Source organism: Ursus maritimus, unplaced genomic scaffold (assembly GCF_017311325.1).
Source record: "Ursus maritimus isolate PB19 unplaced genomic scaffold, ASM1731132v1 scaffold_2, whole genome shotgun sequence".
Taxonomy (NCBI): domain Eukaryota; kingdom Metazoa; phylum Chordata; class Mammalia; order Carnivora; family Ursidae; genus Ursus; species Ursus maritimus.
Genome location: NW_024424452.1, coordinates 17,408,080 through 17,423,054, shown reverse-complemented (window position 1 = coordinate 17,423,054; position 14,975 = coordinate 17,408,080). Strand labels below are relative to the sequence as shown.

The 14,975-nt window shown below is 54.5% G+C and overlaps 2 protein-coding genes across 5 annotated transcripts in view; one reads left to right on the top strand and one right to left on the bottom strand.

Moving 5' to 3' along the window:
* Positions 1-966: 966 nt before the first annotated feature.
* Positions 967-12,247, bottom strand: CLN3 (CLN3 lysosomal/endosomal transmembrane protein, battenin). 4 transcript variants are annotated; one of them, XM_040635136.1, is made up of 18 exons: positions 11,847-12,236; positions 10,949-11,320; positions 10,640-10,762; positions 10,399-10,477; positions 9,632-9,677; positions 8,882-8,978; positions 7,503-7,574; positions 7,047-7,126; positions 6,820-6,905; positions 6,219-6,291; positions 5,993-6,136; positions 5,282-5,394; positions 4,020-4,066; positions 3,866-3,934; positions 3,718-3,773; positions 3,484-3,577; positions 1,430-1,570; positions 967-1,327 (listed from the first exon to the last, which is right to left on the bottom strand). In XM_040635136.1, exons 3-18 carry the CDS (start codon positions 10,688-10,690, stop codon positions 1,208-1,210), a joined length of 1,368 nt encoding a protein of 455 aa, XP_040491070.1. In that variant the 5' UTR covers positions 10,691-10,762; positions 10,949-11,320; positions 11,847-12,236; the 3' UTR covers positions 967-1,207. The 4 variants fall into 4 exon arrangements, 3 of the variants coding, with proteins under 3 accessions (XP_040491070.1, XP_008683450.1, XP_008683451.1); XM_008685228.2 differs by having other exon boundaries at positions 10,949-11,147; XR_005836012.1 differs by lacking the exon at positions 967-1,327 and adding an exon at positions 2,896-3,002 and having other exon boundaries at positions 1,444-1,570; positions 11,847-12,247.
* A 416-nt stretch (positions 12,248-12,663) lies between these two features.
* Positions 12,664-14,975, top strand: part of APOBR (apolipoprotein B receptor) — a 5,138-nt gene continuing 2,826 nt past the window's right edge. Inside the window, 2 exon segments of the mRNA XM_040635135.1 lie at positions 12,664-12,791; positions 13,126-14,975. The exon segment at positions 13,126-14,975 is cut by the window's right edge and continues 4 nt beyond it. Coding sequence (XP_040491069.1) covers positions 12,735-12,791; positions 13,126-14,975 — 1,907 coding nt within the window. The 5' untranslated portion in view covers positions 12,664-12,734.

Genomic DNA, 14,975 nt, shown 5'->3' with positions numbered 1-14,975 from the left:
TGGGATCAAGTCCTGCATATGGCTCCCTGCTCAGTGGGAAGTCTGCTTCTTCCTCTCCCTCTGCTGCTCCCCCTGCTTGTGCTGTCAAATAAATAAAATCTTTTTAAAAATAAAACAAAGTCTTTAAAAAAACCATAGGGAAGTGTATTAAAGCCAGCCTCCTGCTTTGAAATACAGTACAAAAATCAGAGACTCATTTGGATAGAGTGTTACATATGTGATAAAGTAATGTAGCAAAATCTTCACCACAGAACCCAGGTGGTGCCTACGGGAGCACTTATCGTATGGGGCGCCTGGGTGGCTCAGTCGTTAAGCATCTGCCTTCAGCTCAGGGCGTGATCCTGGAGTTCTGGGATCGAGCCCCATGTCAGGCTCTTCCCACGGAAGCCTGCTTCTTCCTCTCCCACTCCCCCTGCTTGTGTTCCCTCTCTCGCTGGCTGTCTCTATCTCTGTCAAATAAATAAATAAAATCTTAAAAAAAAAAAAAAAGGAGCACTTATTGTAGGCATTCTTTCAACCTCTCTGTATGTTTGTAAACTTACATGTTGGGGGAAAATATACGTAGATTGCCCCATACAGTGAATGAATGAATGAATGAATGAGTAAAGCCTCAAAGACTAGGTAGAAATCTGCTGAAATGCTTTCTTTCTTTCTTTTTTTTTTTTTAAGGATTTTATTTATTTATTTGACAGAGATAGAGACAGCCAGCGAGAGAGGGAACACAAGCAGGGGGAGTGGGAGAGGAAGAAGCAGGCTCATAGCGGAGGAGCCTGAGGTGGGGCTCGATCCCACAATGCTGGGATCACGCCCTGAGCCGAAGGCAGACGCTTAACCGCTGTGCCACCCAGGCGCCCCTGAAATGCTTTCTTTATACTCTCCTGCATATATTCCAAAGTGGGTTTGTATTACTCATATAACAAGAGAACATTTTTTTCCAAGCAGAAAAATGCCACAGGAGTCAATTAATAAAACTGATAAAATAGGAATTTATTCTGAGGACGTAACGCCATGAAGAAACTCCCGAAGGCCAGCCTGGGAGTGGGCAAAAACTGCTGGCTCGCTCACAGGGGAACAAGACCTCAGCACGTCTCTGCACCCCAGCCGCTCAGGGAAGCCTGGGGCAGAGCTCGTGGGCGAGCTCTGGGCTGCAGGCCCGCGGTCTGTCTTGCCGGCCTGTCAGTACAGGCCCGAGTGAGAAAGCAGAGCATCACGGCAGGTGACAAAGGAAGTCGTGCAGAGGCAGGGCCAAGAGCCCCGACAGGGAGATTCCCAAAGTGTCGGAGATGCAGGCGGCTGCCATGGCAAATTCCCGATGCTCATCACTTGTCTGCGGAGGGCAGGAAGCAGGGGTGAGGCTTTAGTCCTGGCCACCCCGGCCCAGGCCTTCCCCAGAGAGGCCTCCCCGCGCCCTCGCCCAGCTGGTGCTGACCTCCAGGGCGATGTTGTGGAAGGTGTTCACGTAGGCAGCCCCTCCGAGGAGCCCCTCATACAGAATGATCAGGAAGACGAGGTAGATGCTGGGCAGGAAGTTCAACCACACGTCCACCAGCAGGAAGGCCAAGTTGAAGCACTGGGGATGCAGGTGGAGGGGGGCATTGAGCCTGGGACCAAAGGCTGCCATCCCATCCAGTGGCCCCTGGTTCTGGGAGATACTGAGAGGGCTGAAAAGCCCAGGTCAAATCCCAACACCCAGCTGGCCTACCAGACCCTGGGATCTGGGGTGGGCCTTCTCCCTCTCCTGTCCCAGCACCCTAGACGTTGTAGGTCTCTCTCCCAACTTCACCTTGGCTCATATCGCTCCTGGAACGCTATTCCCCTTCCCTCACTTTGGGTTTCCTGGTCACCACTGTTTGCAGCCCAGCTTGGATCAGGACCCCTCCCGCTCCTGGGCGCTCGTGCCTCCTCCCAAGGGCTCCCTGAAGAGAGAGACCCACCCCTCTACCACCATTTTACCAGACTGAGACTATGGGTGTCAATAGGCAGTTCTCAACTGGGTGTGACTTTTGCCACCCAGGGGACACTTGGCAACATCTAAACATGTTCTTGGCTGCTGCGAGTGGGGAGGGAGTGGGTAGAGGCCATGGACGCCGCTCAGTTCTGTGGTGCATGGAAAGCCCCTCACCAAAGAATGATCCAACCCCAAATGTCAACACTGCCAAGGTTGAGAAACTCTGGCCGAGGCGTTCTCATGTCTTTAAGGAAGCCTCTCTGACCCCACCTAGGGGAGTAGGTCCCTCCTCTGTGCCCCAGTCCTTCAGAGGACCCCAGTGTCCCAGGCCTGGGCGCATAGGGTTGCCTCCCCAGTGTGGAGGCTGCCATGGCGGCTCACATGCTCGATATACATACAGATCACCCGGCCATCTTGTGACCCACACAGGCCTTGCCCTCGAAGGTTCTAATGAAGTGAGCTCAGAGATCTGCATTTAAAGGAACACATCCCCGCGCCGCTGATGTGACTGGCGACACCCTGTCAGCGCTTTAGTTTGTAGCGTGAGGCCACTTCTGTAATGGAACTCAGTGATTACAAGCCGCCAATTCTACAGACCAGCCTCGGTTAAAACTACAGCTAAAATCCTAAGCTACCCATTTCGGTGGCATCTAACGAAGAACCCCGAGTTCAGAATTGTTGACGCAACGACTTGGGGCTTTTGGGGTACAAGGCCCTGGACTAGCGGTACTGCTCAAAGAAGGGAGAAAGCTGGAGGACAGGCACAGGGCGCCCCCATGACACTCCCGTGCGACCTATACTTGGTCTGTATCTTGTTATCCTAGAACTGGCCTCAGTTTATTAAAAAAGGACTTTCCTGAACTAACATTAGGTTAACTTTGATAGCTACCTTCAGGGGCTATAGACTCAGGACCTTGAAACAATGAACGCTGGTCATGTGACGCTACCTTGGTTAGACCGTGGGCGAGAACGGTGTGTGTTCACTTAACGCTGTAATGCTTTGGCCACACGAAGTTCAATTTGCTCACCAGCCTCGCGGTAAATAACCTGCTGGCTACAACATCGCTGATTTTATCGTAATGAACCATCCAGAATAAAAGGACAGTACTTTTTTTTTTTTTAACCCGTGCAAATGTTATTTGAAAGCCTGTGTCTCTGCACGAGGCTTGTGGGAATAATCATTAAGTGCTTCCAGTGGATTAAAACACTTCTTCTCATCTGTATTTGTTGCGACTACCCTGAGAAGTAGATGTTGGCTCCGCCTGATTCATAGATGAGGAAATGTTGGCTCAGGCTGGTTCAGGGACCTGCCCTAAGTCACACAGCTACAGAGAACAGAGGCTGGGATTTGCAGTCAGCTTTGCCAGGCTCCCGACGTCACACATTTTACATGGAGCTGGAGCCCTGCTGGCCTTCTGTTCCCTGGGCTCAGAACCTGACGACTAGCAACAAACATTTTCTGCTGAGGGAAGGAAGCCTGGGGTGTGGGAAGCTGGGAGCCAAGGTGGGAACGGAGGGAGGGCCGGGCTCGGTACCTGCAGCAGGGCCAGGACCCACGTGAAACGGATGCGACAGCAGCGGAGAGAAGAGCGGGAAACAAAGACGCCAGCCTGGTAGAGCATCTGGTACCTTCGATGGGGGCAGGCAGGAGGAGGAAGCCCCTGTGGGTGCCTATGCAGCAGGCTGGCCCCGGCCGCCCCCAGGCCCTATTATCAAGGGGCCCCCCAGCCCCCCACCCGTCCTGCCGCCCACCCCCTCACCCTTCTTACCAGCGATACTGCTGAGCATGACTCAGGGATGTGTTCCGGAAGAACAGGAGCTCAAACTGCGGCAAAGAGCAGACACGGCAGATGGACAGAGACATGTGGGGCCCCGCCTCGATCGCTACTTCCACCCCTCCCAGCAGCCCTCACTCACAAGTCCCTGATTGATGAAATACTCCGCAAAGTAAACCAGGACCAACGGGACGATGTACCGCAGCAGGCCCTGGAAGAGTCAGAAGACATGAGCAGAAGGCTGGCAGGTGGGCACTGGCCACAGGGGGGGGACCCGCTGCAGCCACCATCCGTACCTTGAACACGGTCCACTTTTCCTGAAGGGAGAGGCTTGGGCTGGAGTCTGCAGGGAACAGGGAGGGAAGGGCAGGTGAGGTCGGCACAGCGACTCGGCAGAGGGGTGCTGGTGGGCAAGGACCAACCACATTCACACCCTCAGCATGAATGCACTTCAATTCCACTGGATTGTACAACCGAAAATGGTTAAGGGGCGCCTGGGTGGCTCAGTCGGTTGAGCGTCTGACTCTTGATTTCAGCTCAGGTCATGATCTCGGGGTTGTGAGATGGAGCCCCGTGTCGGGCTCTGCGCTTAAGATTTTCTCTCTCTCTCCCTGCCCCTCCCCACCCCACACTCGCCCTCTTTTAAAAAATGGTTAAATTGGTAAACTTCATGTTAGGTGTATTTCACCACGATTTAAAAAAAAGGGGGGGGATTAATTGGTGGGACCTCTCCATGGCTCTTACACAGTCTGATAAGGACACTCTCCAACCCAGCCACACTGGCCCCTTCCTCCTGCTTCCTGAACATCCAAGCTCCTTCCTGCCACAGGATCTTAGGACTTGCTGTTCCCTCGGCCTGCAACCTGTTCACCCCATGTCCTGTCCCTCGGTAAGTCAGTAAGGCTGACTCCCTGTCATTCAAAGTTCAGCCCAATGATACCTCCTCAAAAAGGCCTTCACAGACCACCTCCTCTAGGTGGCACCCTTCTCTATGCCCCCTGGTTCCTAGCAGCAATCCCTGCTTTATGTCCGGCCAGCACTTACCAAGCCTCGAAAATAACATGTTCCCGATTCATCTACTTGTGTATGAATCTGCCCCCTTTCCTCATCTCAGCCACCCGGTGGCCCCAGTGACCATCAGCACCCGTGAGTACTCACTGAGCAGTTTTCTGGTTGTTTTTGTTTGTTTGTTTGTTTTTTAGGATTGATTTTATTTGAGAGAGAGAGAGAGAGAGAAAGACAGAGAATGGGAATGGGGGAGGGGTCGAGGGAGCGAGAGAAGGAAGCAGACTCCACGCTCAGCGTGGAGCCCAATGCGGGGCTCGATCCCATGACCCTGAGATAATGACCTGAGACGCAATCAAGAGCCGGACGCTTAACCGACTGAGCCCCTCAGGTGCCCCAGTGCGCAGTTCTTGAGTAGATGAATGCAGCTGGCTCTTACCATAACCGGCACTGCCGTCCACCTCCCCTCCCGACTGTGTCCACTGGAGAGAGGAAAGGCCAACACCCGTCCAGAGGGAGAGTGACGGCTCTGAGGGACTCCTGGGTCTCCTACCTGGCTTCGACCCTGGGGCCTCGCTGCCTATCAGGGGCTGCCGTGCTGATGTCTCTGCGTCTTCTTCCCCTCCAGGGTCCTGGGGCTCAGGAGGTGTGAGCAAAAAGAAATAGCTAGGAACGGGTGGGAGGAAGATGAGACCGAAGCGCCTCTGTCGGGCTGGAGAGGCTGCTCCCTCCCGGGGCAGCCCCCCATCATTTCTACACTCCTTGCAGCCCCTCCGATCCCGTGCCAGAGAGCTCCGACTGAGGAAAGCGCTTCCTTCCTTAGGACTGAAATTTGGCTCCTTGCTGTTTCTACCCACCCGCTCTTGTTTGGACTCCGGGCTCCTGCCAAGCAAGTCAGCTCCATTTTCTTGTCATTGTTCTTCTAATGATTATTATGTGTTCATTCTGTGCTGGGCCAGAACTTCCCAAATTTCAGTCTCTTTTATATCGGCCATGTCTACGCTCCTCCTATATAAATTTTCTGCTTCTTATTTTCCTTTAAATCGATTCACTTTTTCTACATGGCCTTGTCCCAAGCAATAATCTGCAAAATCACGGGGGTGGGGCACCTTGTCTCACACTAGAGCAGCTCCAGAACTCAAGCCAGGCCTCTCTCAGTCCAGAGCCCACATCCCCTCCTTACAAGGCTGCCGGGATCTGAAGATGAGGGGCCCGATCTAGTTCTCTCCTCGAATCCCTCATCCTCCCAGCCCACGCAGCCTACCTGGCCAGCAGCAGGGCGGGGATACCCAGCATGGACAGCAGGGTGTGCTGTGGGGAGAGGCCAGCCTGGGTGAGGCCCAGATAGGACAATGCTCCCAGCAGCCCTGCTGCCCCAGTTCCTGAGGACCACCAGGAGATCACAGCCCTGAGAAGAACACAAGAGATGAGGAAGGACCAAAGCCAGCACCAGGGGGTCCTCTCCCCCACTCCCGGCTCTGCCTGCTTACCTGGGGTAGAAGGCAGTGAGCGAGAGGAAGGTGATTTCCCCCAGACCTGACGAGATGCTAGCCAAGACCACACCTGGGGGGAGGACAAGCATGGCAGTGGCCACAGCTAGCCTCCCTAATAGCCCCGATCCCCTGAGGTGTCTGGCCACGGCCTCCTCTGCATCAGCTCAGAGGGGCTAAAAATAGATCCCCTGGACCGGCGGGGGTGGGGGGGGCGTGGAGGAGGGCTTCAGATCTGAAAGAAAACCAACCGGCTCCGCTGCATGCCCTCTCATAGGGAACGGGACCTCCATCCACCCAGTTATCTACTCCGGAGCAAGAACGCATCCTGGATGCCTCAGTGGCCCCGTCACAGAGCCTTGGGGACTCTGCTCATCTCGAGCTCCATCCATTTCCTCCTGTCTCTGCCCCCCACCCCCGACCCCAACCACCACCCATCCCTCCAAAATGACCTCATCTCCCATCTCCTACTCGTGACAGTCCCAGCAGGCTTCTGAGGGTTACAAGAACAATCCCTTTCCTCTCGGAAGTTGGGGAGACTACCCAATACTCCGTTTCGGTTCCTCTGGGTTCCCCACCGGACACAGAACCTCACACTCACCACACAGGCTGGTCCCCACTGAATGAGAGAAGGCAACCAGGACGAAGCTTCCAGCGGCACAAATCCCACTGACGAGAACCCGGGGGCTGAGGGCGAGAGGTTGGGAGGGAAGAGGAAGGTCAGCTTCTGCCCACAACTCCCCAGCCCTCCCGCCACTTCCTTAGCCCTCCTGGCCTCCCCACTCTTCAGGTCCCACCTGCCCTTCCTCGCGCCACCCCCACTCAGACCTGTAGGGCAGCAGATGCAGACCAAGAGGAGCCAGCAATTTGATGACGAGGGTGGGGAGGATATCTGCCAGAAGCACTGCCTGGAACAGAAGAAGAGAGTGAGATGCCAGACGGTCCCAGGGACAAGCCTCCCAACCAAGTGACCAAGGGAAGACAGACACCAGCCAGGTCGACCTGCTGCAGACACAGGCTCTGAGGTCAGACAGATCTGGGTTCAAGTCCCAGCTCTGCCGTTCCTTAGCATTGTCTCAAGAACTTCAGTTCCCTCATCTGGAAAATGGGGGGAGGTTTACAGTGCTTAGCTCACAGTGCCACTATGAGGATTACATGAGCCAATGCATGCTACACACAGAAAAGGCTCAGGAAATGATCTTAATTATTACAATCATGATGGTCGCAGCTGGGTGCCGAGGGACTGGGGGGGTGGGGTCAGGGGCGGACCAGATGGGTACTCACAGCCGTGGAGACAGAGTTGCAGTCAAATCGAGATGAGCTATTGTGGGGGGTGGGCGGTGGGTGTGGGTCCACCTGATGACAGAGAATATTCTCTCACCCAGGGAGGCAGGAGGAGACACAAAAAAAGGCCTGGCTCCAGTCCCAGCTCAGCCCTAACTTGAGGGATGGCCTTGGGTCAACACTGGCCTCTTGGGACCTCAGTTTCTCTGGGTGCACGACCGGGAGGGTGAGGTTACCATAGAAATCCTCAAACTAAGGGCAAGGATGGCCCCTTAAATGGGCTCTACTTGGGTAACACATTCAGGAGCTTTCATTAAAAAAAAATGGGTTTCCAAATTTCCACTTTCTGTCCGGAATGAGATACAGGTGGGAGAGTGAGCTGTAGAGCTCCCAAGGTGCCTTGTTTTCTCTGATATAAGTGTACTCATAAGGACCTCTTCCAGTGGATGCTCGGGTGTGTTTGCCACATTGATTTTAGGGAGTGGGCACCTACACAGTAAGGCTACAGTGTGGAAATGGGTCCCTCTCCCCTGAGGACGGGAAAGGAGATTCAGTTAGAGATCTGCGAGGGTGGGGTTAAACCAAACCCCCGAGGTGACCCTTTCCTCTTCGCCCTACTCCTCTGAGGCCCCTAGGAGGACATCCAGTTTTTTAAAGCCCTGTGGCTCCAAGCCTGGTCTCATTTGCTTCTCTGCCAGGCTCATGGGTGGCCCACCTCAGCACCCCCTGACCCGAGGATTACAAGGAACTGTTTTATGTAGACACGTGAATATGTAAACGGCAAGATTTTAAATAATTTGATAAAGTCTTTTTCAGCCAAGAAAAAGAAATGGGTTTCCAGAAAAGCTGACCTTGGACCAAATTCCCTGTTGGACTCGGCAAGGTGGTGGTTGTACTCCTTCCGCAGAGACCCCCCGCCCTGTCTCCAGCTCATCAGACAAGAGGTTCTCAACTGGAGGTGATTATACACCCCCAGGGAACATTCGGCAATGCCTGCAGGCATTCTTGTCTCAACTATAGAACAGGGTACGGTATGCTACCGGTAGAGGATGGGGGTGATACTAAGCACCGTACAATGCACAGGAAAGCTCCACAACAAAGAATTCTCCAGCCTAAAATTAACAGCGCTGGGGTTAAGAAACGCTGTCATAGACCATGGCCCCATTCAGCCAACATCTGAGTTTGTCTATGTGGCATCAATGGCTTCTTAAAAACCCTTCCTGCTCTGTGGTCTGGGAGACTGGGAACTTTAGTCCCCTTGCCCCACCCCTTGGCCACCCCATTCCATGAGTTTTTCAAAGGCGTCCCTGCTCTAGGGTGAGTCCCTCATCTTCCCATAAGGACTAAACATGGTGGTGGTGGTGGAAAGGGTCACTTACGTGGCTCTGGTTCCCAGACGCCCTCTGGTGGCTAAGGATGTCATGGGCCGCGCTGAGCATCACCACGTAGGAGAAGTTGTTGCAAAGGCCCAGGAGCCTGGAGTGAGCAGGACAGACTTTTTTCCCCCCTTCAGTTTTATTGAGATATAACTGACATACAAGAACAGATCTTAACCTCCTTCCAGGCTTACAATCTACTCACAGTCCTAGCACCAAATCTCCCCTTCCCGTGGCCTTCAGTTAGCTCCCTTGTTTTTCTCTCTCACCACACCCCATCTCCATTTCGGTGTTTGGGCTAGAAATACGGGCTTTGGGATGACAGACTTGGGTTCACATCTTGTCTCTTCCAGGAAGAGAAGAAAGTCATCCTTGATGACTCTCTCCTCCAAGCTCCCACCATGGTTCAATTCCTGGGGCATTTCTCATCCACCGATCCACTGTTTCTGATGTGCTGTGGAACAGTAGAGAAAGATCCTGGGGCTTGAAGCCCAAAGAACCGAGTTCAGGTTCCAAGTCTGCCGCTTCCTTGGGGACACCTGGGTGGCTCAGTTGGTTAAGCATCTGCCTTTGGCTCAGGTCATGATCCCAGGATCCTGGGATGGAGTCCTGCATCGGGATCCTTGCTCAGTGGGGAGCCTGCTTCCCTCCCTCCTCCGCTTGCCTCTCACTCTCTCTGATAAACAAATAAAATCTTAAAAAAAAAAAAAAAAAGCCTGCCACTTCCTACTTGAGTGGCCTTGGACTACTCACCTGTAAATGGGGATACAGGTTTTTCTTCTCACTACCTCACAGGGGGCTGTGGGGATTAAACAAGATCATACCAAAGCCCTTTATGACCCATGAAGGATCTTTTTTTGCTTACTCTCATTTCCCAGAGCTGCACTCAGTGATGGGAAAGGAACTGGGCCCAGTGCCAGAGATTTCATGTGCTCTTTTCACAAGTCTATAAAGTGTTCCCACCGTTCTTCCCATTTTGCTGCTGTCAACCAGAGGCTGAGAGAGGTGATGGGACTCTTCCAGAGTCACATGGGAAGTCACTTCCAACCCAGTGTGCCACCTAAGCCCTCGATGTTCAGGTTAGCACTAGAAGGACTTCCCAAGGCCCAATACTGGAATGATTTCAGGAGGTAGATGGTGACCTTTTAAAAAGTGGGAATGCGTTTATTAAAACGTGCATTAGGAAAAACATTGGCTTCCCATCTAGAGTAGTGATTTAAAGTTTTCTTCTAAAAAATACACATATTTACAAAATTTAAATTCTGAAGTGCTTGAAGTAAAAACATAAAGTAAGTAGTCCTACAGGTGATATGAAGATCTGGCCCAAATGTGAAGGTTTAAGTAAATAAGCGAGTCTTGGAGGTTTACACACCGCCTCAGGGCAAACCAACCGGGTTTAGTAAATATTTGTGAATTCGGCTTCTTTTCGCAGCTCAACTCTTTCTTGCCTTTTTCCTCCTGTTGCTTCCCAACTCTTCCCACCCCATTTTTACTTCTGCTGAACTCTTGGGGCCACTCACCAGAAACCCATCGCGTTCTTCCAAAGGGCGCCCTGACGGTCCGACAAGGGGGGCCGAGGTTCTGGGGCGGTCTCCTCCCCTGGGAGGGCGAGAAGAAGACAGCATGACCCCTACCCCACTCGCAGGGGCACGAAGGCCCCACGGGTGTCCTCCCCGGGGCCGAGCCAGAGCCCGAGCCTCGAGTCAGGTGGGTCGCAGGGCAGAGGCTGTCACTCTCAGGAGGGTGGGCGGGAATACGCACCCTCGGAATCCAAAAGGCGCCGCCGCGAGCCCGCACAGCCTCCCATGGCATCAAATTCAGACCCCGCGAAGGGTTCAAAGTCAGCGAGGGTCCAGAATTGGCTCCGACCTGGCGGGTGAGGGTCTGCGACAGATGAGAAGATCAACGCCCCACTGCAGGTCCCAGCTCCGGCTTCTGGTCTGCACTCGCGCCGGGCGACCCACCACGTTACCCCGGGGGTCCATCTCGCGCCCTCGCACCCCCGCATCACGCCCCACCTGTGGGACTCTGCCCAGCCCCCTTTAAAGCAGGGGGCTCCGCGGTCTGTACCTTTAAGAGCAGCTGCAAGTTCGGCCTCGAGGTACCGCAGGTTGACCGGTCACGTGACAGCGCCAGCGGGCCCCCTCATCACGTGCTCGGAGGTCACCACAACTTCCGGGTCCTCTCTCTGCCTTGGCTTCGGGCTTTCCCAGCCTCGGGGCGAGGGACTGAGAGAGGCCGGGAGAACCCTGGAACCGCTGGTTTAAAACTGGAGCGGGTGGGATCAGCAAGAAGAGCCGTGACGTCAGACTAGCCGCGCGCAAGTTCTTGGCCTTGTCGTGCCAGCACTAGTCATGGCAGCGAGCGGCTTCAGCTCCTTTCGCGGCCCTCAGTTGCCAGAAATAAATATGGCCTCCCGGCTACTCTGGTCCCCGTTTCTAGCTGGGAACAAAGACAGCCAGCTTCAGGGCATTCTTATTTCTCTCCGTTGCCCTTACATTGCTTTAAGAACTGAAAATCAAGATAATTCTCACTTAAGAAGAGGATTTCTGTCTACTGGCAGTATCCAAAGCATTAAAGAGATCCCTTTCCCCAAATTATCTCAGAACCAAAGAATATCACAGAAATAGTCCAACCTCTGGTTTTACAGATGAGAAAACAAAAAAAAGGAAAGTTGCTGGTGATGATACAAGGTTAGAACTAAAGCTGACCTTAGAGGCCCTTTTAACAATAGGAAATAGAGCACAAGGGGCAGATGTGCTTGGCTCAGCAGGCTGCGGCAGAATTCCTGCCTGCATCAAGAATGCTTAGACCAGATGATTCTAAGGTCCAAGATTCTGATTCGTGATCTCATCTAGTTCCTCTAATTGGAAATTCAGAAAGTGGGGGTCAGGGAGGGGATTGCGGGAAGAGGTTTAGATCAAAGTCACTTCACATAGTCCAAAATAAGAAGTGATCATTCTCTTACCTTCCTCTAGGTGGTAAAGCAGCATCCTGAATTTTCTTCATTGAGTCCTTCCCCTGCTAATCTCTTCTATGGGCTTCCACCAGCTGGTGCCCACCTCTACCAGCTCTTTCTCACCACCAAGTCCTCAGACTGCTGTTTGAAATGTGCCCCCTTTGGTCAGATTCCCAGGTTACTCAACCAATGAAAAATGGTATCCTACTACCCATGCGGGACCTGACAAACTCAGCAACATGTCATACGTGGCCTCTGCCTTCAAGGAACTCACAGGAGGGTGGGAGGTAGACACAAATAACCACAATACAAAGCTTAGCCAAGTTTTGTTTTGCAAGAACGACTACGGATGAGGCAGTGGGCCCTGGAGCCTCCAATCCAGCCGCTTCTTCCCCTTGAGGAAGCATTAATGACCCTGAAATGAGAAGCCAAAGCTCTTACCAGCCCCTCTTCACTCCTACTCCTTGTCCCTAGGCAAAACAGGAACCACAAACCCCAGCTTCCTCTCACAGAGTGGCTGTGGCTTGGGGGGAGCCGGAAATGGCTGAGGTGTGAATATAAGACCTGAGTCACTTGAGCTGCAGTTGCCACACGTCCCCTCCCCCCCTCCCCAATTCTGAGGTCTCCTGCTCCCATGTTTTTCTTTATGGCCTCCCTGCTTGCCCTTCAGCTCCAAATATGCACCTGAATCCCCTGTGTGATGCATACCTATTTCCCAGCCAGGGCTGGAAGCTGCTGTGGGCATGGCAGAGGGTGGGCAGGGCCTGGACGGGGGATGCGTCAGGGAGACACAGGGGAAGAGGAAGTGTCTTGGGCCCCCGGGGAAGACTGGCTTGTCTCGGTGGGTGGGGACGGTCATTTGTCAGCTTTCTGGACACACAGACAGAGACAGACAGGATGGATTTCCTCCGGCTACATCTCCCTGGGCTGCATCAGGCCTTACGGGGAGCACTGGTGAGAGGGGCAAAGCAATGCCAGAGACTTTCACCCTGCTCCCTGGGGCCTCCCCTCCCCTCCTCCCTTTGAAACTCTCCTCAGACTATCCCTTTCCCAAGATCAGATAGCCTCCTAGCCTGATAATTTCTGGATTTCAATCCCCCCACCTCCACAGACACACCCACCTACCCCTAATCTAACCTTTTCCTTTTCCTTCTGCAAATCCAGTTCTCTTTCCCCTCCCAGATCCCAGAGCCCCTCTTCTGTGGCCTGAGTTCCTCTGGGCCTGGGTCCCCAGGGAGAGGGCTGGGCTTCCCCTTTATGCCTTTATCCCCTCCCCCTTCTCTTCTAGGATTCCCTCAGCTCCTTTGTCTCCTACCTTATGGGAGATGAGGTCCCCACTGCAGAGAGGAAGGAGGCGAGGGCAGCCGAGGAACTGGGGGAGGTGGCTGCAGGAAGGCCAGGGAAGCCTGAAGAGAAGGGAGCCCAGGAGGCCCTGGAGGGCCTTGGAGGCAGCCAAAGCCAGGAGGATAGAGGGCTGGGAGGGCCCGGAGAGGCTGGAAGAACCCAGGAGGGAAGTTCAGCTACAGAACAGACCTGGGGTTGGGAAGAAGGCAGCTCCCATGGGTCTCAGGCACATAGGCAGGACACTGGGGTCTGGGAGGCAACCAAGGCTGCCAGGTGCCAGGAGCCAAGGGCCCACTTAGAGTCCAGAAAGGAGTCCGAGGCAGGGTGTGAGGCTGCTCGAGACAACAGCAGCCAAGCCCAGGAGAGTCAAAGGCCCAATGAGCAGGAAGTGAACAGAGAGGAGACACTGAGAACCTGGGAACAGGAGGAGGAGGCGGAAGAGGTCAGGGAAAGAAAACCAGAGGTGGCCAGGAAGGCGGAGTCAGAGTGGACCTGGCACAGGGAGCCTGAGGGGGAGGCAGGTGCTGATGGGCAAAAGGTAGCAGGGGACAGCAGGGAGTCATTAGAGCAGCCGGTCAAGGAAGCGGTTGCACAGGAGATCCAAGGGTCTGCAGCCAATGAGGCCGGGAAGGAAGAAGAGGTAATGGGGGTCCTAAGGGGTAGCCCAAGCACAAGGGCACAGGAAGCACAGGAGTCAGGGACAGAATCTGAGGACGGGACAACCTCAGTCAGGGAGGAGGCTAGAACAGCCTTAGGCGGGGAGGAGGACAGCACAGCGTTAGGCAGGAAGGAGGACAGCACAGCCTTAGGCAGAGTGGAGGACGGCACAGCCTCAGACAGGGAGGAAGCCAGGACAGTCTCAGGCAAGGAGGAGGCTGGGACATCTTCAGGCAGGGAGGAGGACAGGACAGGCTCAGGAAGGGGGGAGGACAAGACAGCCTCAGATAGAGGAGAGGACAGCACAGCCTCAGAAAGGGAGGAGGAGGATAGAACAGCCTCAGACAGGGAGGAAGCCAGGACAGCCACAGGCAGGGAGGAGGCTGGGATAACTTTAGGCAGGGTAGAGGCCAGGACAACCTCAGGCGGGGAGGAGGACAGGACAGTCTCAGGCAGGGGGGAGTCTGGGACATCCTCAGGTGGGGAGGAAGACAGGACAGTCTCAGGCAGGGGGGAGGACAGGACAGCCTCAGGTGGGGAGGAGGAAGACAGCACAGCCTCAGGCAGGGAGGAGGCTGGGATAACTTTAGGCAGGGTAGAGGCCGGGACAACCTCAGGAGGGGAGGAGGACAGGACAGTCTCAGGCAGGGGGGAGGACGGGACAGCCTCAGACAGAGGAGAGGACAGCACAGCCTCAGAAAGGGAGGAGGAGGATAGAACAGCCACAGGCAGGGAGGAGGCTGGGACAACCTCAGACAAGGAGGAGGACAGCACAGCCTCAGGCAGGGAGGAGGAAGACAGCACAGCCTCAGGTGGGGAGGAGGACAGCACAGCCTCAGGCAGGGAGGAGGCTGGGATAACTTTAGGCAGGGTAGAGGAAGGGACAATCTCAGGCGGGGAGGACAGGACAGTCTCACGCAGGGGGGAGGACGGGACAGCCTCAGACAGAGGAGAGGACAGCACAATCTCAGAAAGGGAGGAGGAGGATAAAACAGCCACAGGCAGGGAGGAGGCTGGGACAACCTCAGGCAAGGAGGAGGACAGCAGAGCCTCAGGCAGGGAGGAGGAAGACAGCACAGCCTCAGGTGGGGAGGAGGACAGCACAGCCTCAGGCAGGGAGGAGGCTGGGATAACTTT

Coding starts and splice junctions, on each gene's coding strand:
- CLN3 (XM_040635136.1), bottom strand. CDS start 10,690: ATGCCATGGGAGGCTGTGCGGGCTCGCGGCGGCGCCTTTTGGATTCCG. Junction 9,678..10,398: donor AAGAACGCGATGGGTTTCTG/GTGAGTGGCCCC, acceptor TAATCCCCACAG/CCCCCTGTGAGGTAGTGAGA. Junction 6,137..6,218: donor CTCACTGCCTTCTACCCCAG/GTAAGCAGGCAG, acceptor TGTTCTTCTCAG/GGCTGTGATCTCCTGGTGGT.